The sequence below is a fragment of the Panicum virgatum genome, chromosome 2N, assembly GCF_016808335.1.
Source record: "Panicum virgatum strain AP13 chromosome 2N, P.virgatum_v5, whole genome shotgun sequence".
In the NCBI taxonomy this organism is placed as follows: Eukaryota; Viridiplantae; Streptophyta; class Magnoliopsida; order Poales; family Poaceae; genus Panicum; species Panicum virgatum.
In genome coordinates, this window is record NC_053146.1 from 4,501,992 (window position 1) to 4,524,477 (window position 22,486).

Consider the following 22,486-nt stretch of genomic DNA (forward strand, 5'->3'; position numbering starts at 1 on the left):
CTCGCCTGCCCAAGGCCGCGGCAGCGCGGAACTCGCCTGCCCAAGGCCCAAGGCCCAAGGTCGCGGTGGCGCGGAGCTCGCCTAAGGCTGCTCATGCGTGGAGCTCGCCCGCCCAAGGCGGCGCTGCCTGCGCGTGGAGCTCGCCCGCCGGGGAGGGATGGAGCCGCGTAGGGAGGGCGCCGGCGATGGAGGGGGTGGAGGAGCGCCGGCGGAGGGCACGCCGCCGGAGATGGGAAGAGGCGGATCTGGCCGCCGTGAATCCGGCCATGGACCGGATATGGAGAGGCAGAGGAGGTCGGCGAGGGAGGAGAGGTAGCAGCTCCGCCCACCTCGCTTGGCCGCGCCCGGAATCCGCCGGAGAGGAGGGAGAGAAGGGGAAGGAGCTCCCGCTGCCGCCGGACCTCGACCCGCGGACACGCCTGGCAGCGCCAACCGCTCCTCGCTGCGGGCTCGCCTGGCCCCGCCGGCCGCGAGGGCTCACCTGGCCCCGCGGGCTCATATGCCTTCGAGGAGAGGGATTGCAATTTTGCATCACCTCTCTCTTCGAATGCAAACTGTCTCTCGGGTATGCCTTCGCTGTTGGAGTGGATGCCTCGCGTGAAAAGTACAGTTTGGAGAGGCAAAAATGCATTTTCCGTCTCTGTTGGAGTCGGTCTAAATATCCAACAATCATATGCGCAAATATTTACATGCATGAAACAGAGAAGCTTCAGACGTGCATAATTTCAAATCATGTTCCCGTCTCTTCAAAGAATCAAAGTTTGGCAGTTACTAGTTCCCTGCTTTTTACAGCCCGGCAATTCTTCAGTCAGCAAAAAGCTGAAATTGCATTGTGTCCGTGTGAGCAGATATCTTCGCTATATGTCAAAGGATCAGACTTTCTGCGGCCCTGTTGTTAGAATCGACGGCGAACAAACAACGAAGAACAACAAAATCAACCACAAGAGACACGAGGATTTAATATGGAAAACCCCTCCAATGCGGAAGGGAAAAAAACCACGGGCGCCAGCCAGCAAATCTTCACTATATCGGTGTGTGTTTACAACGCCTAGAGGCAGTTTACAAGAGGAATAATACAGCGAGGAGCAAACCCTAAAGGGTGTATGAACCGGCCCAAGCCTCCCGGCGATGGGCCTCCGCTTCGCTCCATCGGAAGTCGGCTTTTTCTTATGCAATGAATTTGGATCAAAATATAACACCTGATTGGTTTTCTAGCGCTAGGGAGTAGCGCTAACTTTGACCGTTACTTAAGGATATTAAATAAAAGCAGTTTATAAAACTAACTCCATAATCCCTGCGCTACATTGCGAGACAAATCTAATGAGGTCTTTGACCGCACGATTAGAGGATGGTTACTGTAGCATTACTGTAGTCAATCATGAATTAATTATCGTCATTAGATTCGTCATGCAAAGTTGTACCCATCTGTGAAAATATTTTACAAATAAACATCGTTTATTCCATGCATGCAAGATTCTTTTTTAGTGCGATTAGCTCAACGGAACCAAATGGGAGTGATTTCTTTTGTTTTTTTTTTTTTTGAAAGAAGACTAGTGCGTGATTAGCATGTGCGACAGACATGAACGTTTTCCTCGGGAGTGATTTCTCTGTCCCATGGCTTAGAGAAACGTCGTCACGGGGTTGACGAAGCCTGGTGTGGTGTGGCTGCAGGCGGTTGGGGCCATGGTGGTAGGGACACCGCCGGCCGCGGATGGCGAAGGACCGTCGGATCAGCAACAGACAGCAGCGGCAGCTGACAAAAATCCTGGAAGATTTTGACAAAATCCGTGGTTGACAGAGAAAGAAGAAGGCTATGGCATTGGATCCTTGGATTTTCATTGAACCACCAGAAAATTTTGAGCGCTGTAAACAGAGATCCTTTATTAAATATTGGAACAATGCATCAACCAATGTTTTCATTTGATGAAAACGTGCGCCAATCTATGCTTCTTCTTGTAAACGCGAGCCCGATCAATCGGTGGCGTCGTCGTAGAGGTGCGCCGGCAGCCGGGGCTCGGCGACGGCGACGAACGGCACCTTCCGCTTCGTGGACAGCCCGACGTGCTCCTCCATGCTCACGTCCTCCGGCGCCACCCCGCCCGGCAGCCGCCACGCGAACCCCTGCACCATTCTCGCCACGCCGGCGGCCACCAGCTTCATCGCGAGGTCGTACGCCGGGCAGATCCGCCGCCCGGCCCCGAACGGCAGCAGCTCGAAGTGCGCCCCGCGGACGTCCACGCCGGCGCCGCCCAGGAACCGCTCCGGCCGGAACGCGTCGGGCGCGTCGGGCCACGACGCCGGGTCGCGCGCGATGGCCCACACGTTCACCAGCACGCGCGCGCCGGCGGGCACGTCGTAGCCGGCGACCACCGTGTCCTCGCGGGCGAGGTGCGGGACCAGGAGCGGGCCCACGGGGTGCAGCCGCAGCGTTTCCTTCACGACGGCGTCGATGTAGGGGAGGTCCGGCAGGTCGCGCTCGGTGACCCAGCGCCCGCGGCCGACCACGCGGTCCAGCTCGCCGGTGGCGGCGGCCATGGCCTCCGGGTGGCGGAGAAGCTCCGACATGGCCCACTCCATCGTCACCGCCGAGCTCTCCGTGCCGGCGGCGATGATGTCCTGGATGAAGGCCTTCACGCCATCGCGCGTGAGCTTGGCCTCCGACGTCTCCGACCTGCCTTTCTCGGCGAGCTGCAACAGCACGTCGACCAGGTCACTCGCCACAAACTCGCCGGCTCCGGCTCGCCGCCGCCGCTCCTCGTGTTCATCGAGGATCTGCTCGTAGAACCGGTCGTACATCTCGCTCAGCCGCTTCATCCGCCGGATGCAGCCCTGCAAGTCGAGCCAGCCCAGCCACGGGATCCACTCGCCGACGTTGCTCACCGCGCCGGTCACTGCGAACGCCTCGTCCAGCGTGCGCCGGAAAGCCTCGCCGTCGGCGCTGCCGTAGCAGCCCGACCACTTCTCTCCCACGGCCATGCGGAGGATGTTCCGCAGCGTGGCGCCCGCGACGTGCTCCCTGACGGCGACGGCGCGGCCGGCGCACCGGAACAGCCCGCGCACCAGCGTGCGCATCTCCTGCGCGCGGACGCCCTCGAACGAGTCGACGCGACGTGCCGAGAAGAGCTCGGTGGCGCAGAGCTTGCGCGCCATGCGCCAGTAGGCGCCGTACGGGGTGTGCAGGATGCCGAGGTAGCCGTAGGAGGCGACCTCGCCGGCAGCCGTGGACGGGCGGTCGGCGAACGCGAGGTCGTGGGTCTTGAGGACGAGCCGGGCGGCGTCCGCCGACGAGGCGACCGCGACGTCGTAGGAGCCGAGACGGAGGTGCATGAGCGGGCCGTGGCGCGCCGCGAGCGCGGCCAGCGCGCGGTGCGGCGGGAGCGCGCCCGCCAGCGCGGCGAGGCTGCCGATCACCGGCCAACCCCGCGGGCCAGGTGGAAGGTTCAGAGCCTTCTTCTTGCCACTCGTAGCGAGCACGTACCTGAGGATGAATACGGCTAAGATGGCCGCCAATGCCACGGCCATGGACATTGTTGGTGTGAGCTCCTTGGGTGGAAATGGAAACCGTTGCCTTGGGACTTGGAGAGTGGTGTAGAAAAGAGAAGGTGTTTCGATACCAATATAAAGAGAAATGCTATTTTGCTAATTAGATTAATATATTTATTATTTGAGGCAAACATCAGACTGCACATTCACCAATCATGAAACATAGGGACTGAGCATTTTTGAACTGGCTTCAGGCGTGAAGCCGTCCATAAAGCTCATTTCAGCTTCCACTGGTGGGATGGAGCTGCAAAAAGTGGTTTCGACCGACTTCACCTCCACCACGACTGGCTTCACCTTCATATCCAAACATTTTCCAAAACGGCTTCAGCTTCACCATAGAAGCTGCTTCACATGCCGTTGTAGGAGAAGCTGAAGCCATGCCAAATGAGGCGCTTACTGATGCAGTGCAACAAACAGTTTAGGTGTGGCTGATTGTGAAGGAAAATTCAGTCCTGAACTGACAGTGACTGGTGTTTGAATGGAAAAGACTACCAATCTAAACACAAACAAAAATGTACAAACATGATGACAGTCGAAAATTCAGTGAATATTCAGCTAATCAGCTGGTAGCCTAGTGGTAATCTGGAAGAAGAAGCCAGTTTAGTTAGAGGACTTATGACTTTGCCTAGTCTGAGATACTTGCCATTCGTGTAAACTGTTCGCTGTGTCCTCTTGTACTGGGAAGATGCCAAGCAAACGTAAGGACGGAATAGTACATGCCGATACTTCCAAAAACGGGATGAATGCGAAGCTTCACCAGCAACAATCGTACTGCTCTATTTGGACTTCGGAGGATTCCTAGCCATGAGATGGAAACATATTTTAAACATCTTTCTTTGATTAATAAAATGGTCTCAAAAGTTCACACTGAACAAAGATAACATGCCCTTGGCATTATGCATGTATTGCACAAGTTGCATGCGTAAGTCTGAAAAGACTGTGTCTCCATATTAGTATCGACGCGAATGCTTGGTTGAGAACTGAAGAAAGGGACCTACTGGACTGATATTTCTGAACGCAACAGACATCCAGGACCTGAAAAAATAATTTGAAGTTTTGTGGGGAAAAAATGCAGAAGACCACAAGAGAGTCCAGAGAAGGGAGGACCATGAGCTTCTGTATCTTAAAGTGAGTCCGCAATCTAGAAAGAAACAAATTTGTCCTTACATATTTGCTGGTGTGAGCTCCATTGTCGGAAATGGAAGCCTTTGCTTTGGGGACTTGGAGCATGCAGTGTTCAACAGTACAAGAAGGTGTTTCCTGTGTGCATGTAAAGATATTTTTCTTTCTGTAATTAGATTTAATTATCATTATTCCTATTGTTAGTATTATTTGAAGGTCACATTGGTCGATCATGAAACATGCTGAAGCTATGCAACAGTTCAGGTTTGGCAGATCGTGAAGAAAAATGTGAGTCTTGAACTGACAGTTACTGCTGTTGGAACGGAACAGACTACCCAATTCGAGCACAAACAAAATTGTACGAATATGATGACAGTGAGTGATGTGATGAACCACAAGGTTAAAAAGTGGTTGTTCAGCTGATCAGCTTGTAGTAATTCTGGAAGGAGAGGCCAGTTTAATCAGAGAATTTAACTTTGTCTGGGTCTGACATGCTTGGCATTCATGTAAAGTGTTAACTGCGTAAGCCAAGCAAACATATAAATTGAACAGGACGCATGCTGATATATTTTTTTTCTTAAACTCGCAGGAGAACTGCGCATCTTTGTATTAATAAGTAGAAAAAACGGTGGGGGTTATGCTGATACATTCAAAAGTGGGATGGATGCAAAGTCTCACCAATAACAATCAGTACTGCCCTGTTCATGTTCATTCTAGGATTCTATTAAGAGGATAAATAATACAACATGCACTTGGCTTAGAATTCTACAGAAAGAAACAAGACCAGAGGTATATATGGTATTGCACTTTTACACTTCCATGACCATCTGTACATAGATTATTCAAACCAGTTCATTGCATCCATGCAAATATTGCAGATGTTGCATGCGAGTGTTCAGAAGGAACCCCAAGCATTGTATATCCTTCATATTGATGCAGAATATACGGAGAACTGAAGTACCAGCACTTCTGAAGGAGATGTTATTCGCAACCGACATTCTCGTCCTAGACCTGAAAAAAATATATCACTTGCTTTCAAGCTTTGCGCAAACAAAATGAAAAAACCACACAGTGGCCGAGAACGGGAAGACTGAGCTTCTACGTCTTAATGTGAGATCATAACCTAGAAAGAAAGAAATTTGTCCTAATCAACCTTCTGTGAACCAATAGTTAACATTTATCTCATATTTCCTTGATATCTAAGTGGTATGAGCAAACTTTTCAGAAATTAAATACACAGCACTTGTTATTAATGAATCAAGACATCAACTTATCTGTTTGAGGTGCGTAATTGTTCTTTTTTGAAACACTTTACTATGTATGACGGTACATCTCCCTAGTGATGGCATGCTGCTTTGGCATGCATACTTGATAACTAAGAGGGAAGTACTAGACCAATTGTTTTCCCAGTATATCATGGACACTAATGTACTAAACTACTTTCCTTACATAAATTATGATTCCTGAATGATAGGACTAAAACATTGTCATGGTCTCTCAATCATGCATACCCAAATTAACTAACAATGATTTCATTTGTACAGTAAAAGCATAGTTTAGTCTACAAATATTTATTGAACAACAACTTGGCATGTAACATCTGCTTCACCGACTAATGAGAAAAATGACAACTGATCATACAATGTGACAGACTGTGAATTACGTCCTCTGGAGTAGAAACATAGCACGTACCACACTTCATAACCACATGCAGTGTAAACTCACTGAACATCTGATTTGTGACATTCAAGTTGCTGAAGACGAGGCATCATTTCCAACAGTCGTGACTTTTGGGGGCGAAGCTCCTTGATTATTTGTATCTAAAGCAGGATGAACATTGGTTGCCGAAGTAGACGGTCCTGTTCCATCCCGTATTTCCAGTCGCTCCATCATGCGAGATACAGCAGCGATTCCAGCATTGACCTCCCTCCTCACCTCTGAACCAAGATTCGATATAGTGTTCTTCTGCGTGAACCACCTTTCCTTCCACCCGCGTGTACTATTCGTTATAGAATCCTTGTACCTGGTATGGCAAAGATGGTGGACATGTAAGTTAATAATGCTTTAAACTTCCAAAGGTGTCTGATATTAGAAGCAATAAAACTGTAGAACTAGAAGTATACTTTGTTGAAACTGATTGCAGGTGTGATTTTAGTGAGTCTGAGAATGACTGCACGTCAGATGGTCCAGCTTCATCTTGGCCGACAGGTGAAGATTGGTCCCTAGAAACTCTGATCCAGATCATTATGTAGCAAGTGTTAGCCCCATGTGAATGAAAATAATCATATATTATTTGAATTGTAGCCATGTAGCCCCCCTTTTCTGCAGGAAATACCTATTATTTGATACAACAGGACCATTATTAGCCAAGTTAGTGTCAGGCACCGATGTGCCTGCAGCTGTTTCTTCTGTAGAATCCACGGTAGGAAATGGGCGAGCAGAAATTACAGCAGGAGCATGTTCATGAACCCCTTCTTGCCGTGAATTTGATGACATAGACCCACCAGAAGTGGTCTCAGCAGTTGAAAAGAATAGAGTTTGTGGGTGGCCATGCGCTGCTGATCTGCTGCGACGACCTTCTCTTCTGGCATGGCGGTGTGACCTATGTATTGCAGCAGCAGCTGCCAAGTGCTGTATGATACGTTCTTCAATTTCTGCATCGTCCGCATCGGCGGGTACCTGGAAGAAACAATGACATAAGTATTCTGTGAAGGAATTGAGCCTACAACCCTACATACAACCAGGTGTGCTGTTACTGGAAGCACGCTCCCAAATATGGATATCAGATATGCTGCACCTCAAAATCTCCGAGCAGTGGATGGCGAAAAATAGTAGTTGTGCGCCCAGGATTTTCTTGCACATTCCGCTCTTCCGCAACAGCCTCAAGGAGCTCTTGGCTGCAGTAGACAAGAAATCCAAGTGAGACCAAGGTGTAAATGAAAAGATGAAGTTCAGTCGGTGCGTTGGTATAGCAGAATTACTACCTCATAGGGTCCTTCATGCTGATTGCCTGCCAACACATGGGACACTGGGAACTTCTCTGGCACCTATAAGATCAATCAGAATGCACTTCAGTATCACTTTATAGGATAATAAAGCAATTACAATAAGCATGTAATACACTAATGCTGGTAACTGACAACCAAACGTTTCAGAGCAGAGATTGCAATTCCTCCAAATCACATTCAGAGTGCACGAGCAGAGATTCAGATCAGCAGTGCATTTAGCACTCATCGAAATTACGAGCTGAGCACCCAGCAAAACAATTGAAGAACTGTGCAGTCCTAAACTGTCACTACCACTCCCGATCCTCGCAACACAGGTATCTAAAGAGCCTGAAGAACTGCAGGAAGCAGTTGCAGAGCAGCTGCTCACCATTCAAGGATGCACTGGAGGTGGAACTCGTGCTTGCAGCTGGTCACCTGCGCCAAGCAGAAGCAAGAAAGAGCAACCGTGTTAAAGAGGCCGAGCAAGGCACAACCCAAACCCAAAAGATCCATCTCTCCTTGAGCACGGTTGCAGGGCCGCAGGAAGCCGTACCGCGGAGGGGTCGCTGTCGGAGAAGGCCTCGAGGCAGATACTGCAGGCGTCGTCGCAGGCGTCCTGGACGCCGCCCTCCACGAACGCCACCGCCGACGAGAGCTCCTCCATCCGCGCCGCCTTCGCCTCCACCCCTCCTCCCTCCACCCCCCTCCGATCGAAGCTGTCCGGATCAACGCCGCCGCCTCCGCAAACAATTCCTGCAGCACGAACAGCAAAAAGATAATCATTTTTATGCAGAAATTCCAACAAAAAAATACAACCAAACTAACCAAAAGAACCAAATCGCTCAACACAACCTAGAAACACCGATCAAATGTCACAAATTCACATCATACTGCCGCGGAACCGCACCTTTTCCGGCCAAGGCCGTACGGGAGAAAATCGGCGGAGAGCGAGAGTCAGTGAGAGACCAAGCGAACCGAGCGACCCCAACCCTGCTCCAACAACCTAGCAATCGCCCCCAAACGATACTACTACTACTAGCAGAGACGATTAATAGACCTAGTCCGCGTGGAATCGCTCTCCTCTTGCGGCCGGCGACGACCACCGCGGCACACGTCCACAGTCCACTGGGGGGAAGAGGCGACGAAACGGTCGGCCCCGTGCTCGCCCCCTCCCCCCTCGGCGACTCCGTGTCGCCACCCCTCCCGCCGATGACGGGTGGGCCCCGCGTATCTTCCCGCTTGTCCGACGGTGCTGGTGGGCCCGCCGCCGGTACCTGCTCCGTGTCGCTGACATGGTGGGCCCGATATAGTGTTATTATAGTCTTCGTGGCAGGAGGGGAAGGGGAGGGTGACGCGGTCAGCCGTGCCGGAGCCGGCGGTGGTCAAGCCCGCTGAACGGATCAGAGGAGAGGTGATTTTCTACGGACTGGTCCGTGGAGCACGTGACGTGACCTCGTGGGAGCGTGGGAGCATGGAGATTAATTAGCAACGCCAATGTGATTACCAAGTTCGGTTGAGGATTGGGAGTGGAAACACCACGTCATTATTTATTCGTATGGGATAAGTTTTTTTTCAAAGGATGCTAGCACTATGGGATGGGAGGAACAATGTGTGTGAACCAAGACACAATAGGGATTAGCATCATGGCCGCTTTGTGTTGCGAAGAAACGTTTTTCTTGTGTTGAACCGAAGAGAAAACCTCGTGTTACAGCAGCAGGGCAAACAAATGCACACGACGCGTAGCAAATACGTGATCCATGTAATGTAATTGCCTTGCCGTCCTGTTAAATGTTAATTAAACGTACCCGCAAAAAAAATGTTGAGTAAGGTGACTAGTACTGAAAAATAAGATGTTTCGAATTCACGGACAGTAATGGGTCAATAGCCCTAGATGTGTATTTCTTTTTGCGCGCCAAATTTTTTTACCCAAAAAATCATATGGTTTTGTTCTGTTTTTTTCACCCGCAAATTCTTTTATTACAAATGGTGCTTGTTTACTCAGCCGCCTTTGTCATCAAGAATAACATGGGGTATGTGTTTAAAAAAAAGAATAACATGGGGTACATATTTTTATTTTCACTTTTTTTTGCACTAACGATTCTCCAAACCTTTACTATATCTGTTTCTAAATACATCTCGTTTCTGGTTTGCAGTTTTCGCTTGGTTTGCAGTTTTCGCTTAATCGATGCTATTTTTTAAGACACGTAAAGTGAAAAGAGTTATGTTTGTTTGGTTATTAATAACCAAACACTTTAAAAGAATAAAAATGCTATATTAATGTAGCTGTTTGCATATGTGTTTACAAATCTGTAACACACCTGAATTTTGTATGTATCAGTATCTCACAGCTGTTTAAAAATTCTACTTCAATTTTGATCACTGTTCGTCATATCAGCCATTCATGTAAATGCTACGCGGTAGCAAGCCGCATCTGTTTAATCACCCGTGTGGGCAATTTAATATCTCCATTTAACATGTTTAAATAGTCATTTTAAAAACATGTTTAAATGACCATTTAGCTCGAATAAAGAGCAAACAACCGTATAGTCAGTTAGGTATCTAGTATATGTTCAACATGTTTAAATGGCCATTCAGCTTGAATAAAGAGCTAAATAATAGATTATCAATGATAGGTGAGCGACTATTTAGCACTTAGAGTAATGTTCCGTTTGATATGCTTAACAGTTAACACTTTGCAAATCTTCAAACTGAGATACCACAAGTATACAGTATTACATGTCAGCTGGTTATCACAACAATAATATTGGCTGGACTTCTTTCTATTCCTTGATTGCTTGAAGATATAAGATGAATGTTATTGCTTATAAACAAAGTTACACAGTTACACTTCTAAAACAGATACAGACTCAAAGAATTATCGTATTCGGAATTTCCCGGGTGCTCAAAACAGTTGTGAGCAAGGAGAAACTCCATCACTATCCAACAAATTATTTGCCACAAGCAGACTGCAAGGTCACGCTATCATGTGCCGATAAACCCAAGCTGGTGGAGGATGAATGCCAGGATCAGCATGACAATAGCAAGGATCAAGCCTCGCCGGCCTAAAAGCCAGTTCTTTGTCTTCTTCGCGACTTCTACCCCTCTCTGTGCTCGCTCCATCCATCTCATCTGAATGCAAAGACAAGCACATGGTTAATGATCGAAGCAGTAAGATTCAAGCCTGCCATTTAGTAAACTAAGACCATTACAAGGCAGCTGAAGATAACGAAAATTGATTTCATACCATTCTATCCAAATCCTCGGGGGATAATGAGGACATGGCTTGTTGAGCTTTTGCAGCATCCTCCTTTGATAACTTCATTCCAAATTGCTCGCTCATATTCGCCATCATCTCAGGGCTCATGTTCTTCATCATGTTTGCCATCATCTGTTAAAAAAAGCACAGTATATGTTAGATACGAAAAAAGGCCCAAGAGATGTTAAGAGTCAAAGCATGAATTTTCCTGGCATCATCATTCGAAACATAGTGTCCTCAGGCCAAGGATTTCTTACCTGCCGCATTGCAGGGTCTTTCATAGAGTTTCTCATGTTTTCCTGCATATCAGCTGTAGAAGGTGGAAGACTAGAAGATGACTGCCCCATCCTTTGATCGTTTGACAGATCATCAGGGCTCTCCAAAATAGTTTGAGAAGATGATCCAAGGGGTGAATTACTTGTTGTGGCTCTCGATGAAGGTTGGAAGTTATTCTCTGAGCTCCTGGGGGCACCACCAGGCCCACCCATCTGAGAAGCAAGATTCATCATATTCTGTAGATCATCAGGAGACATCTTCCCAATCATATCAGATGCCATCTTAAGCATATCAGGAGACACTGCTGGCATATTGGATCCCATATTGGGACCAATGGAGCTAGTGCCATTCATGGAAGAAGCAACTTCAAACATTTTCTGAAGTTCTTCTGGTTTCATTGTGCCAATCATATCAGTGGCAGTTTTGACAAGTTCAGGTGACATTCCTTCAACTCCTAACTCTGATAGGCCTTCAGTATCGCTCTTGGAAACATAATTTTGGGATGGCCTGACTGCTTGATGGCTTTCAGGTGGTTGTGAAACAGTATACCCAGGAGAACTTTGACTGCTTGATGGCTGTGATGAAGTATCATCTTCTACAACTTCTTCAATAACAACACCTTTTCGCATGTTCACTCCTCCCCCTTCCCGTACAAGTTTTTCTTCAGTATCTCTGCATTATGAAATATAACACAGTGGTGTCAACTTAAGTTGTTAAACACATTTGTCTACATCAGGAATAAGATACAAGCTGTGATAGAACAAGAAACAATACCTGAGAACCTCAGCAATAGTTTCATCCTCAGGGGAAATTTCATGGGCTTTACTCAAGTCGGAAACAGCGGCCTGAAAGTATTTTCATGATTATGTCATGCAGCGCATAGCAATGGTGGAATCGTATGATGGATTTGCAGTGAATAAAAATACATGCCCACAAATAGAGCAAAGCTTACCTCCAACTTTCCAAGTTCTCTATACGCTTGACCCCTCCGATAATATGCTTTGACATTGCTTGAATCATAAGTTAGAACCTGTAATCCATTTGATATAGATGAGTCAGCATGTCAAGTAATAAAAGAACTGCAATGTTTTGGGGTATTCAAGACAACATAATTTGTGTAAAAGCAAAGAGAATTACAAATTTCTGCTCCAACAGCTCATAAATAGCCAAAGGTATGGAATAACTCTACTATTACATGCAGTGAGATATGGAGTGTTATAATGTTTAATCACACATACTATACCAGTTCAAAAATATGGAAGTACTATTATTTTGCCTTTGGTTAGCAATCTTAGGAAAAGGCCCCTTTTCTTTTACAGAATTCACAAAATTTACCTTATAGTCTGCTAAAGCAGTAAACTTGTAATGGTCATGGACTTCAAATGATCTAAACACCATTATACAATGCACAGCATTTTTTTAGTCATGAAACAGTAGGTTTTGACTTTTGATTGAAACAGGTTTCATTAAGGAATGGAAAACTATCTTGTGCTCATAGCCTAATAAAAAGGGGGTATCGGATCCTAGAATCCATTCAAATGAAAACAGGTAGTAAAATATTACGACCTTACCTCTGAACCTTCGCTTACGCATTCATCAAATTGCCCCGTCTTCAAATAACAAGCCATTAGATTAAGGGTACATTGCAACTGCAGAGTATGCGCCGCAGACGATGGTATGTTTTTTAAATTATCCTTGGCCTGATCAAGAAAAGAACAAGTTTAACAGTCAGGCCTTTCTGTAAAGCATGTCAACATTTTTTAAATGGAAGCTTGATGTTCAAAACTCACCAGTTTGTATTTGCTAGCAGCATCCGCATACTGTCCCCGGTTATGAAGTTCATTTCCCTGAAGTCAAGAAAAATCAAAAGGTTCATATACAATGGAAATTGGCTACATATATAGAAACATGGAAGCCACCATATCAAATTAACTATGTTAATTGTTTGATGCAAGCTCACTATCAGCGATAAGACAAGAAATAAACTAGGTGTAAAAATACCAGAAGTCGGCCAAAAAAAAAGCAATGATAGATTCATATTAAGCACAAAGACTGGTCAGCATAAAAATAATAAATGCATCCAGATTAGATATAAGGAAAATGTCTATATGTGAATCCTATCCTTTGTGTTAAAGCGAAAATTTCATGATGTTCATCCCTAAATTCTAAATTCTAAATGCAGGAAAAAACACATCCTCCAAGACTTAAATGACTGAACAAACAAACCGTTTAAAACATGTCCCTCCAGCTAGAAATAGACTATTAGGACCAAGTCTGACTCATGGCACAACAAATTGCATCCTCCTGTAGTTCATTCAATATTGTGTGCACTTTTATGCAATTGACCGAGAGAACAGACAGAAGTACTAGCATATTCTACACAAATGTGATAATGCACCATGGAGCTTCATTGCAACAGTTTAGCTTGCTAATCATAATGAACAAAGAACAGTAAGCAAAAGATGGGACGCACAATTTTTGTCACTAACCTGCTTCTTTAACATCTTGGCACCAGATATAGCATACGACATTTGCGCGTCTGCTTGAGCCTTCATAGCAGCAAACTCCTCGGGCGTAGTGTTGGCGAGTTTCTCAGTCATATCACGCATGTCCTCTGGTCTTGCTTGATTCATCTGCTGCGCCGCTCGCCTTAAATCCTCAGCTTTCATGTTCTTCATACTCTCAGACGCCATCCTTATGAGGTCTGGGTTGGACATCAGCTGCAGTTATCGAAGTCGCAACAAGGACATGGTCAATCTCATGCCATCCACAAACACTCCCTCAGGACATAACAGACGACATTAAGTAAAGCAGCAGAAGGGGAAAACATGTCAGGCGCGCCTCAAACTATAAAAGCAGACAGGCAGTCCTATTGCACTTAGTTTAGGCAGCAGCACGCGGATGCTTGTGGCAACACAGGATGGGAACATTCCGTTGGCGTCGCCAATCAAGCATGCGAAACCGATTTAAACCCAACTCAAGGACTCAAGCCACACTCCCCGATTGACTCCGATTCAACGTGCATGCAAATCCTGACTTCGAGCCACGCCCCGCTGACGCCAGCCGCACGACACATTCATTCTCTGACACAACGTGCAGCAAACCCAAAAACAGAAAAAATCCAACCCAACTGAACGCTACTTTCCCCCGATCTACAGCTACCTAGACAAAACCGACAAAACACTCGGGCTCGCCCGGTCCGGCGAATCGACTCGGAGGAGCTAGGAACACGCGGGGCGGGATCGGGGCGCGGGAGATGGGACCGACCTGCTGCTGCATCCTGGCGAGGTCGTCCGGCGACATGCGGCGCATCTGCTCCTGCGCCAGCCGCAGCATCTCCGGATCCATCATCGCGGCCGGCGAGATCGAGATCGGGGCGGGAGCTCGTGGATTTGGGGATTTAGCTGGGAGTTCGCCCGCTGCCTCTCTCCTGTCTTCTGCGCCTCTTTTTTTTCTCTCTCTCCTCTCGCGTCGTGTGCTTTCGGGGATAGTGGACTGGTTGGGTATTTTAATTCCGTATTTATTATCGGCAAGGGAGGAGGAATACGAAACGGAGTTGAAGCCTCCGATTCCGAAGGCCCGCCCAAAAAGGCGAGCCGGGCCGGGTTGGGCTCGGGGTCGGACGGCAGAACGAGGCGTTTTTTATATTTTTATATTTTTCAAAATCGTTTTTTATAGAAATATATTTTTGCTTTCACAATTTACAGGTTTGTACCCCTACCGCCCGGCAGGGGGGCCTGCCGCCCATCTGCGGGGCGGCCGGCCCCCTGCCGGGAAAATTTTAATTACATATAAGCTCCTACCGCCTGGCAGGGGGGCGGCAGGCTCCCCACCCAATATAAAAGCCGATGTCCCCCACCTGCATTTGCAGCAAACAACATCCATAGAGGGAAAAAAGAGAAACGTGGGGTGAGGGAGGGAGTTGCAACAGCGAAACACTGCCGGATTTTGGATTCGAACCGCAGGTAACCAATATTTCTCAACTTTATCATTCTAAATTTTTTGTATTTTTAATTCTATAATTAGTGTTTTTTTATAATTGTAACCGCTTAGGGTTCGGATTAGGAGTTATAATTGAAGTCGTACCATGGTTTTAGAAACTGGTTTAATTAAAATTAAGTCTTTGGATGGCCAGATATGTCGAGCAATGTGACGTTTCAAGTTCATTACGGTGATTTCTATAGAATTATTCGTGATTCATATGGAGTAAATCTATCAGCATTGGAACGAAGACAGTGCAGTCTAGATAAACCCCTAGAGAGGAGTTTTGGTTCCATACGCAAATGGCTTCACGGGAAGTTCAATGTGAATCCAAAGACTCATTTGCTTACGGTTCATACCGTGACTTCCTGGGAAACAAATGGAGATTTCTGGGAGTTGACGCTTATAAGTAGTACGGAAGAATGGAAACATTACATGCACGCAGCTCTTCAAAGAGGGTGGCCTCTCGCAATGGTAATTCAGATTCACCAGAAGGTCGGTGATTTAGGTGAAGGATCAACACACACAACATATGACTGGAATGAAGAGTTGGAAGAGGATAAAGAATAAGAGAACGTACAAGCTACAGAATCAGAACCACAAGATTTAGTAGATGAAGGCGAGCGGATACCTGGAATTGTGGAGGACATGGAGAAAGAAGACCAGAATGCACAAATAATAGAGTAATGTGGGGACTCATCGGACGATGAAGACGATGAGCGCTTCCCAGTGGTAGGTGAATGGCGTGAAGAGGGTTTTGAGAATCCAGTGGTACAAGATATTAGATGTCCGGAGTTTGAATACAGAGTGAATGAGGTCATACAAGGGGTAAAGTATCGTACCATTGAAGATGTGAAGGATGTTGTGAAGGTCTGGGCTATATCTCTGAGGAAGGAATTCAGAGTGTTGAAGTCTAGCAGCAAAGAATACGAGGTGATGTGTGCATATAGAGACTGTACATGGCGAGTGCATGCCTACAAGGGGAAGTTCAAAACACACTGGGAATGTTCAATTGTTACACCACATACTTATAGATTGACAGGTGTTGTGGGACATCACCGTAATATCACATCTACTTTCGTGGCCAAAAAGATGTATGGGATGATTCTTGACAAAATGGATTACGAGCCTGCATTGATAATTAGGGATATTAAACAGAATTTGCAGTATGTGATCAGCTATGCAAAGGCTTGGCGGGCTAAACAAAAAATGTTTGAGATGCGGTTCGGCACTTATGAGGCTTCATATGACAACCTACCTCATATGCTTGAAGCAATTGTGCATAGAAATCCTGGAAGTGCTTATGATACATACAGTGTACCGAGCTTGTCAGAGGGGCCAAGCATTTTGCTGCGAGCTTTCTTCTGCATTGGTGTATGTGTGAGGGCCTTCATTTACCCTCTTCATGTTCTGTGTATTGACGGCACTTTTCTGCGGGCCGGCCGGCCCCCTGCCGCCCCCCTGCCGGGCGGTAGGGGCCTAAATGTAATTAAAATTTCTATTTTATCGCATGGAGGCCCCTACCGCCTGGCAGGCTCCCCACCCCAATATAAAAACCGAGGTCCCACCACCCACCTGCATTTGCAGCAAACAACATCTATAGAGGGAAAAAGAAGAGACAATACTATCGTCAATGGGCCTTGTATGATGTAGTGGACTGGGTCGTCGGTCCGCCTAGTCGGCTGGGCGTGTGGGACCACGCGCTGGGTCGTCGTTTCTCTTTTGTTCTTGCTGGGCCGTCCGATCTTCTCCCGTCCTAAAAGAGCAAGTTGGTACAGTTCTGATGGTGAAGCTGAAGCATAGGATGATAGGAATTGAACAGTTCTGTTAAAAAAAACACTATAGGGTTCTGGGACAAAGTGGATTGGTGAAAAGGATTTTTTGCAGCATCAACGGCAACCTCTCTGAATAAAACTTTTAAAACAATTTCGAGTGTAATGGATGCATTACCATGATCACAAAATGTTCCTTTGAACTCCAGGAATCATCACGTGCAAGTTAATGGCTAGTGACATTCTGTCTCATAAGCATAAGCCATTCTTCACGGTACTAGGCTGCACTTACCCGGCAAGTTGGTACAGGTGCGATGAAATGTACACTAAAAAATCATTTAATTGATGTAGATTTCTCACAGTACAGGCGTACAGCCTATTCTTACAGCATATATAACAAGGACTGCACAGATAGAACACACTTCCACACACATTGTCCGATCATGCAACATGCTACGCTGTACAACATTCACGCGCCATGTGGAGCATCCAGAAGCTGGGCTTCAGAACAGGCAAAGAAAGGTCATGGAAAACACATCCGCTATTCCTGTCCCTCCTGGAAAAAGTCTGTACATGGTGGAGGATCAAGGACGTTTCAGTATTTAAGATGAACTCTGAAAAAATCTGCCACTATTTTCCTGCATGCAGCATGCTCGGTTGACAGACCCGACCATGTCACTCCACCTTCGGTACCGGAGTACCAAGGTCCCGAGCCTCATTTTCTCAGCTATAGTTGGCATATAATGCTCAATGGCACTTTACACTGAGGATCGAGCATGCCTGGAAAAAAAAAACAACCAAACAGTAAGCATATGCTGTAGGTTATGTGGAGTGCTAGCATGCCATGGAACATCATCCATGGAAATGGGAATAAGCAGTAGGTTATGTGGATTGCTAAGGAAAGAAATGAAAAGAAAAAACATCAGTTACCTTTAGCCAAGCTTCAATGCTTCCCTAAGACCAAAGCTCATCTGGGCGTGACCCTTTTTCCCTAGTGGGTTATTTCCCTTCTGCATCATCATTACAAATTCATTGTAGTCGATCCGGCCATCCTGAAGAGATAAGTAAGTGAGACCGAACTCTTGTCCTTTATCAGCAGAGTCATAATCAGATGCACATCCACTTACATTGTCTTGATCAATGTCGCGGATGATATCTTCTAGGTGTGTATCTCGTATACCAAACTCCTCACATGCCTTTTGTATCTCATCATGAGTAATGTAACCACTGCCATCTTTATCAAAGTATGAGAACGCTGCGAAGAGATTATCTTCTCGTTCAACTTTGTTCAGATGTAAAGTTGCAGCAAGGAACTCTCCGTAATCAATGGAACCACTGTTATCGATATCTGCCTGAAAGTTGTACAGCATATATCTTCATTCAAGCAACGCCCAAAACTTACATGTGCACTGTTAATTCTCCTAGCAACAAATTCCTTTGCAAGAATATAAAAGGTCATTCTCACAATCTTAGATCAATAAGTTCAGATAAAAAAACAGATTTAATAACTAAAAAGGATGCTATTAATGCACCTACATCAGTTTGATATTTCAGGAACTCAAATTCAAGAAAGAGTTTTCTTGAGCTCATTGGGCACAGGAACCTTTGAAAAGATATGGAAACAGAAGGGCAAAAATATGTTAGAATAATTACCGCTTTCATTAGTGTTACAATTTCCGAGTCCTTTAAGTTAGCACCAACTCTCTTTAAGCCACTTTTTAGTTCCTCCAATGTGATCTGCCCACTATTGTCAGTGTCCAGCATTTTGAACATTTCTCTCAATCCTGCAATTTCATCTTCGGACAAATTCTCAGCAATGACCTGCAGACACCCAGTTCAATGAGAATATCGATACTGAACACAATAATATCCTCTCTACAAAAATAAGCAACCTTCCAGTACTCACCCTAAGGGCCATCTTCTTTAGTTTATTCATCGCAGAAAACTGTTTCAATCTGGTTAAGACAGCAGGATCCAGAGGTTTGTCCGGAGCAACTCCATCAACACAAACCCAGGGATGACCTGCCAAAATAAAGATGGGTCATTTGGGAAGACTTATGAGTTATGACAACAAAATTAGATGGTCAACAGAATGTTCTATAATAAAGTGGTATATTCGTGGAGTTAGATGATCAGCAGCATTTTTTTCTATAGTTGGTATTTGTATTTCAAAAGTCCTATGCACTTACGAAGAGCTTCATGTGCAGTCAATCTCTTCCTGGGATCACGGTCTAGCATCTTCCTAACCAAATCCTTTGCACTCTCTGAAATACTGGGCCAGGGATCGGATGAAAAATCAAGTTCGCCTTTTAGAACTTGATCAAATATTCCTTGTTCAGTTTCTGCAAAGGGCAGACAAATCAAAGAACATAGAACGGTGCAGAACTGTCAGAAGCAAGAGGTGAGGTAAAAAGTACAGCGAAGAAGTAAATGCATCCTCACCATCCCAAAATGGAGGAACCCCACTCAACAAGATATAAATTATTACACCTGCGCTCCACACATCCACCTTGCAGCCATAGTCTTTCATCAGAACCTCAGGAGCAACATAGTAAGGACTTCCAACGACATCCGAAATTTTTTCACCTGTAAGCAGTTCCAAGTCAACACAGGCTGCACGAGAAATAGATAGTGGCATACATATGACTGTACAATGGTGTTATAAATGAAAAAAAAAAGAGGATTGGCGGTCATATGCTCATGTTGATAATTCACATGTTTTCTTCTTGTATGAAGTTCAACACCATCCTTCTCGGTAAGATAGAACATACAGCTCCCCTAAGAGCATCACTAATGTGTGTTCAACTTTGGGGAGAAAAATCAGAAACATGGACTTAAGTGATACCTCCAAAGCTGGTTCATTTTGTGAGCCCAAAGGAAACTAAAATAAACAGAAGAAAGAGAACTCTCCCATTCTCCTCTTCCTCTTTCCTGGCACCTTTCTAAAACAGATCAACGCCATCAGAAATTATTGTTTTACTGAGTTGCGTTCGAACCAAGTATGAAGTTTTTATTTTCAGCTCTGAAAGACTGAAACCACTATCAGATTGCTCAAATGTGCACTGTTTAGTTTGTGCAGCCCGCAGCTCGTTTAACAGCACTCAAGCTGCTCTAAGAATGGATTTGAGAATATGCGTGGTTGCAGCTGTGCTAAATCTCTTCAAACTAACATGAATGAGCATGTGCATAAATTAATTCCTAGTTAGGTTCTGTTACAAACAGGCCTTAATGTCTTAAATAACAACAAAACATAAAATCCAGACCTTATCATTTTTTAGCTTGCAGATTGAAAACTATGGTTTCAAATCAGTATTGCCCACCTATATAATATAAGGCTCCATCCTTAGAAAGTTTGGTTTGAGCATGCTCATCCGAAGGTTAATATTGAGGGACACATGGACCAGGTCTTGGCAACATCACTTCTCATAGTTTTATACCCCATTTTCAAACAGTATTTAAGATCTTCAAATGTAATCCTATCAGTATACAATCGATTCTTAACATGGATGCTATAGTGTGTGTCGATAATAAGCATTAAAATGTAATTGCCATTTTGCAGTTTGCTCTCATGATCCTGAGCGAAATAAATTCACAAAAATTTTATGCAAATTAATAGATAATATTCAGACATTTATCAAGAAATTGAATGCAGACTTGATCTAAACCTGGAGACAATATTTCTAAGCTAAGAAAACAATCAACTGAATATACAGAGTTGTCCATTGAGGAGTTTGATTGCAATGTACAAACTACTTCTAAATGACCCCAATGCACATCTCTGTGTGTCTTTCTTTTCTATTTTTTGTTTCTCTCTTTTGTTACTTGAAAGTGCAGGAAATTGATTGGCAATTTTACATTGGTATAGGGACGGAGCTCATTTTTCTCTTATCCCTCACAAGTTTCCCTCCCAGATTTATTGAATACCAGAAGATGCATATGTACCCTGCTACAGTACAACTGTCACCAAGTTTTCGTGCTCTGAACTTCGATTATTTCTACTAGTATTTCGTGCTCTGAACTTCGATTATTTCTACTAGTACAAGGCATGAAAACATGCCTCCAATCGTACTGTTTAAAATAATCCTTTGTAGTACCATACTCACAAACATGTGAAATAAATAGTGTCAACTCAAAGCTGTGCGTGCACACATTGCACTACTAGTCCACCGCCACAGCAAACTGCAGTCAAACTAGGCATTGTCTAGGATTTTTCTTGGGGGCGCAACAACAGTAGCACAAACTGCAGTCAAGCACGACACAACACCGGAATCGAGGCTGTACCTGGTTTGAAGAAGATGGAAAGGCCGAAATCGATAGCCTTTAACGGCGCGTCCTCCTTTTGGTTCACAAACAAGAAATTCTCCGGCTTTAAGTCTCTGTGCATCACCCCGAGGGAATGGCAAGCTTCGACAACCCCAATGATCACCCGCGCCAGCTGCGCGGCGGCTTTCTCAGAGTAGTGCCCCCGCTGTATGATCCTGTCGAACAGCTCCCCTCCCGCGCAGAGCTCCATGACGAGGTGCACGGCGACCGCGTCCTCGTAGGCCCCCACGATGGAGACGACGTTGGGGTGGCCGGCGAGGTGGTGCATGATCTGTATCTCGCGGCGCACGTCCTCGACGTCCTCGTCGGTGATGAGCTTCCGCTTGGCGATGGACTTGCACGCGAACTGCTTCCCCGTCGCCTTCTCGACGCACTGGTAGGTGGTGCCGAACTGCCCCTGCCCGAGCTTCTTGCCCAGGGTGTAGATGTCCTTGAGCCGCTCGGAGTCCCTCCTTAGGACGGACCCGACGAGGAGGCCGGCGCTCTGCACGCGCTTCACCTTGGGCTTGGGCCTGGGCTTGCCGTTCGGGTTGTGGGGCGAGTGCTCGGATTCGGAGATGATGACCGGGTCGGGGGCTCTGGAGGAGGTTGGGGGAGGAGTGGAGGGGGTGGGCTCGGAGGCCGGGGAGGGCTCGGCGCGGGCGGCGTCGGGGCGCCAGAGCACGGCGAGGGAGACGGAGTTGAAGAAGCTGTGGCGGTCCGAGGAGGCGCTGGGGCCGACGCAGGTATTCCCCATCGCACCGGCGAGGGGGGCGGCGGCCGCCGGAACCCTAGGCGGCCCGCGGCGGCATTTGGGCGGCGAGCACGGTGGGGGATTGGTTGGATGGAGGGAGGATTTTGGGGAGGGAATGGCCGGCGCCCGGCGGAGAGGGCCGGGAGGTGGTGGGGCCCGTCGGGGTGACCAAGGTGATCAAGTGGGGCCTGTTGTCAGTGGGGGACACTGGCGGGTGCGGGGAGTGGGCGATGCGCGCCAGATCCAACGGCTCAGATCGGCCTGCACGTGAGATGATGGGTCGGATTGGATAACGACTTATGTTTTGTGCAGGGGTCCACGTAGGACGAGGAATATCCATGTTGATAAGACCACTGTGTCCCTGACTCCCTGGTATATAGTGGCGCGTGTGTGTATTCTTCCCTCTTTCTTTTTACGAGACGTATATAGGATTCATTACGGCTGCAAAAAAAAAATATTTTTGAAAAGGAACCGGCAAGAGTTTTGTCGTTCT

At 46.4% G+C, this 22,486-nt stretch overlaps 4 protein-coding genes across 4 annotated transcripts; all 4 read right to left on the reverse strand.

Annotated features, from left to right (window-relative positions):
• Nucleotides 1-1,814: 1,814 nt before the first annotated feature.
• Nucleotides 1,815-3,738, reverse strand: LOC120659381 (trimethyltridecatetraene synthase-like). The gene has a single exon (XM_039937510.1). The coding sequence runs from the start codon at nucleotides 3,526-3,528 to the stop codon at nucleotides 1,972-1,974; it is 1,557 nt and encodes a 518-aa protein (XP_039793444.1). The 5' UTR covers nucleotides 3,529-3,738; the 3' UTR covers nucleotides 1,815-1,971.
• Nucleotides 3,739-5,294: 1,556 nt separating this feature from the next.
• On the reverse strand, nucleotides 5,295-8,841 carry LOC120659382 (E3 ubiquitin-protein ligase RHF2A-like). Its single transcript, XM_039937512.1, has 9 exons — nucleotides 8,560-8,841; nucleotides 8,206-8,405; nucleotides 8,041-8,087; nucleotides 7,650-7,712; nucleotides 7,463-7,562; nucleotides 7,001-7,344; nucleotides 6,789-6,896; nucleotides 6,358-6,688; nucleotides 5,295-5,676 (listed from the first exon to the last, which is right to left on the reverse strand). Exons 2-8 carry the CDS (start codon nucleotides 8,314-8,316, stop codon nucleotides 6,412-6,414), a joined length of 1,050 nt encoding a protein of 349 aa, XP_039793446.1. The 5' UTR covers nucleotides 8,317-8,405; nucleotides 8,560-8,841; the 3' UTR covers nucleotides 5,295-5,676; nucleotides 6,358-6,411.
• A 1,506-nt stretch (nucleotides 8,842-10,347) lies between these two features.
• On the reverse strand, nucleotides 10,348-14,682 carry LOC120659384 (outer envelope protein 61-like). The gene is made up of 9 exons (XM_039937514.1): nucleotides 14,452-14,682; nucleotides 13,674-13,904; nucleotides 12,975-13,031; nucleotides 12,756-12,884; nucleotides 12,137-12,214; nucleotides 11,959-12,029; nucleotides 11,166-11,856; nucleotides 10,897-11,040; nucleotides 10,348-10,781 (listed from the first exon to the last, which is right to left on the reverse strand). The coding sequence occupies exons 1-9, from the start codon at nucleotides 14,533-14,535 to the stop codon at nucleotides 10,635-10,637; spliced, it is 1,632 nt and encodes a 543-aa protein (XP_039793448.1). The 5' UTR covers nucleotides 14,536-14,682; the 3' UTR covers nucleotides 10,348-10,634.
• Nucleotides 14,683-17,252: 2,570 nt separating this feature from the next.
• On the reverse strand, nucleotides 17,253-22,116 carry LOC120659383 (calcium-dependent protein kinase 17-like). The gene is made up of 8 exons (XM_039937513.1): nucleotides 21,219-22,116; nucleotides 19,380-19,523; nucleotides 19,127-19,279; nucleotides 18,844-18,959; nucleotides 18,591-18,758; nucleotides 18,065-18,289; nucleotides 17,868-17,989; nucleotides 17,253-17,717 (listed from the first exon to the last, which is right to left on the reverse strand). Exons 1-7 carry the CDS (start codon nucleotides 21,994-21,996, stop codon nucleotides 17,870-17,872), a joined length of 1,704 nt encoding a protein of 567 aa, XP_039793447.1. The 5' UTR covers nucleotides 21,997-22,116; the 3' UTR covers nucleotides 17,253-17,717; nucleotides 17,868-17,869.
• Between the last annotated feature and the right edge of the window lie 370 nt (nucleotides 22,117-22,486).

What these genes read in the sequence shown, in the direction of transcription:
- LOC120659381 (XM_039937510.1), bottom strand. Translation starts at nt 3,528, where the DNA reads ATGTCCATGGCCGTGGCATTGGCGGCCATCTTAGCCGTATTCATCCTC.
- LOC120659383 (XM_039937513.1), bottom strand. Translation starts at nt 21,996, where the DNA reads ATGGGGAATACCTGCGTCGGCCCCAGCGCCTCCTCGGACCGCCACAGC. An exon ending in TTCCATCTTCTTCAAACCAG is followed by an intron (nt 19,524 to 21,218) that starts GTACAGCCTCGA and finishes AACTGCTTACAG; the next exon opens with GTGAAAAAATTTCGGATGTC. An exon ending in GACTGCACATGAAGCTCTTC is followed by an intron (nt 18,960 to 19,126) that starts GTAAGTGCATAG and finishes TTATTTTGGCAG; the next exon opens with GTCATCCCTGGGTTTGTGTT.
- LOC120659384 (XM_039937514.1), bottom strand. Translation starts at nt 14,535, where the DNA reads ATGATGGATCCGGAGATGCTGCGGCTGGCGCAGGAGCAGATGCGCCGC. An exon ending in GCGTAAGCGAAGGTTCAGAG is followed by an intron (nt 12,215 to 12,755) that starts GTAAGGTCGTAA and finishes AATGGATTACAG; the next exon opens with GTTCTAACTTATGATTCAAG. An exon ending in AAGACCCTGCAATGCGGCAG is followed by an intron (nt 11,041 to 11,165) that starts GTAAGAAATCCT and finishes TTTTTTTAACAG; the next exon opens with ATGATGGCAAACATGATGAA.
- LOC120659382 (XM_039937512.1), bottom strand. Translation starts at nt 8,316, where the DNA reads ATGGAGGAGCTCTCGTCGGCGGTGGCGTTCGTGGAGGGCGGCGTCCAG. An exon ending in AGCATGAAGGACCCTATGAG is followed by an intron (nt 7,563 to 7,649) that starts GTAGTAATTCTG and finishes TGTCTACTGCAG; the next exon opens with CCAAGAGCTCCTTGAGGCTG. An exon ending in CTGCAATCAGTTTCAACAAA is followed by an intron (nt 6,689 to 6,788) that starts GTATACTTCTAG and finishes TTGCCATACCAG; the next exon opens with GTACAAGGATTCTATAACGA.